At 37.4% G+C, this 2,500-nt stretch overlaps 1 protein-coding gene across 4 annotated transcripts in view; it reads left to right on the top strand.

Annotated features, from left to right (window-relative positions):
- The window catches only part of LOC115216990 (membrane-associated protein Hem), a 99,841-nt gene that overhangs the window by 69,512 nt on the left and 27,829 nt on the right, over positions 1-2,500 (top strand). For all 4 annotated transcript variants that reach the window (XM_029786485.2, XM_029786487.2, XM_029786486.2 and 1 more), the window contains 2 exons: positions 1,264-1,346; positions 2,222-2,302. In XM_029786485.2, the coding sequence (XP_029642345.1) occupies positions 1,264-1,346; positions 2,222-2,302 (164 nt within the window). The remainder of the gene's footprint in view (positions 1-1,263; positions 1,347-2,221; positions 2,303-2,500) is intronic.

Raw genomic sequence — 2,500 nt, forward strand, 5'->3', positions numbered from 1 at the left:
TCCCACAGTATGAAGATAAAGTTTGAACTAGTAACGGATGGATTAAGTTTAGATTGGTTATGTTGTTGTTGTTGCTGTTGTCGTTGTAGATATACGCTTAACAACTGCAATAACTTGACTGAGTAAAAAAGCTGCTTCTGTGTGGTGGAGTTTTGTCAGGTTGTTCAAAGGAACATCTCAAAACTGCAACAAGTCCCCTACTGGTTTCAAACTGGATGCCACAATCCACAATATTAGGATTTGCTCACAGGCTTACCTCAGGAATGTTTGAAGGTCACCAGGTCTGGTCAGCGTTTGTGAGAGATGCAGCATTGAGGATGAATGCAGTCAGCTCAACCCACCCCGGGTGAATGCTGTCTCAAGACAAGAAGAAGAAAATTTACCTCAGGCTTAACACAGCTTCACTGATGATTAAATGTCTACAGTAAACAGGTTTACCATATTTGAAGTGTAAGCTAAACCAACATGTTTCACATGTAGCCTAATATCTGTATAGCCAGGATGTTAATATGCTCTGTAGGTTTATAATTGGGTTGTCCTGTACAATAAGTGTTTGTGTGCTCACAGATGACTGACCAGACACACAATTATCCTTACCTGTAGTCTCACACACTTCTATGCAGATTTACTATTTCTCTCTCTCTCTCACACACACACACATTGTTGTCTCTCTGATTAATTCTCTACATTTCCTTCTATATTTCTGTGTAATATCCCTTAACCCTTTTGTTAGCATATTTCAGTTGAAATTCCGTTGTCTTGGTTTTAATTAATTTTTAAAATAACAACGAGTATAGTAAAATAACTTTGTCATTATTAAACTGATGTTTGGAAGAGAAATTAACAGGAAATTTTGATGGCAAGGTTTTAATTTAGATTACTTTAACCCTTTAGCCATATTTGGCTGAAATATTCCATCCATTTTATCCTCAAATTGGTCAGATCCAGCCTCTCACGCTTACCCCACAATATTATTCTAAAAATAAACAATCACGCCATTAAAATCTCAAAGCTTTGAGATAATCCATGATTAATTAGAATTAATGTGACTAAATAAGGATCACATTTGACAGAGAAGCCTGAATGCAAAAGGGTTAGACATGATGTTTTTATCATAGAACCAAGGGGCCAGGCTCAGGTGATTCGCTATCAAAATGGTTTACATTTCCTCAAATATTTCCTCAAATATTCCCAAACTGAATCAGTTACTCAGTTGTCCAAGGTCACCTTGGCCCTACAGTTTGTCTGATATTTTTGTTGCAGATGTCGACAGTGTCCTCTTGCGTATGACAATTGTTGGTGTCCTGTTGTCCTTTCATACTTTGTGTCAGGAGGCATTACAAGATGTAAGTACTCTTATTATTAGTATCTTCCTTTACATTCTGAGTTCAAATCCTGTTGGAGTCAAATTTATTTCTCATCTTTGTAGGGTCAATAGGTCAATAAACTAAAAGTTGTACTGGTGGCTCAAAGTATTCCCTCTCCCCAAATTGCTGGGTTTTACCCTTGTTAGAACTTATTGGTATGGCTGAATGGCTTGGAGGTTTGCTTTGGAAGCTCCAAGTTAGAGGTTTCAATCCCACTTTGTGGATGTTATCAGCTGACATTTTACACAATAGCCTCAGCTTTACCAATACTTTGCAAGTGAAATTGACAGACAGGAACTGAAGAATCCCATGATATGTGTTTATGGGAGTTTGTATTCCCCCTTGTCTTCATGTGTGTTTGCTGACCATAAACAAAAAGCTCATTAAAATGGTGTCATTTTGCTTTCAGTTCTTCAAGTAGCCATGTCTAAGCTACTCTTTAACAGACTCAGGGAGTATTACCTTGCTTGGAAGCAGGTAAGGATTAGTGTCAGGAAAGCAGAATGCTGAAGAAGCTCTGCTCCAATGTGAACTCATCCAATCCATGCTGGCATGGAAAGAGGATGTTAAAGCCCTGCTTTTGAACAGTTTCTTCTATTGCCTCACTCAGTGCCCTCCGTCTACCTGATGGGTGAAAACATTGAGCTTTTTACAATGTTGACCTGCATTGATATATTATGTCAGCTATATGGCCACCAAAATGTTAGTCACCTTCTAAATGTTAATATGGTTGTTTAAATGTTTCTAAAATGAAAAGGAAAAACAAAAAACAGTAAACAAGGTCCTTCAATTAAATTACAAGAGTAGTGTGTATGTCTGTGCTCCTATCACAACTGACCCCTTTTATTCTGCAGGTCCTTGATGAACGTATTCCATTTTTGATGGGTTCAATCCGAGATCTACAGCAACATGTTCCTGCCACTAAAGACAATATGGTAATTCTTGAAATTTTTTGCTTCCGTTTTAACAAAGTCATTTAAACCTGGTTGATGTTGTTTTCAAACTCCCTCCCTCTTGCTTTCACTCTCAACACACTCCTCACACCTTTCCCCTCTTCCCAACATTCTCTCTCTTTCTCTCTCTCTCTCTCTATTCATATATATATATATATATATATTATATATATATATATA

Source organism: Octopus sinensis, linkage group LG11 (genome assembly GCF_006345805.1).
Source record: "Octopus sinensis linkage group LG11, ASM634580v1, whole genome shotgun sequence".
In the NCBI taxonomy this organism is placed as follows: domain Eukaryota; kingdom Metazoa; phylum Mollusca; class Cephalopoda; order Octopoda; family Octopodidae; genus Octopus; species Octopus sinensis.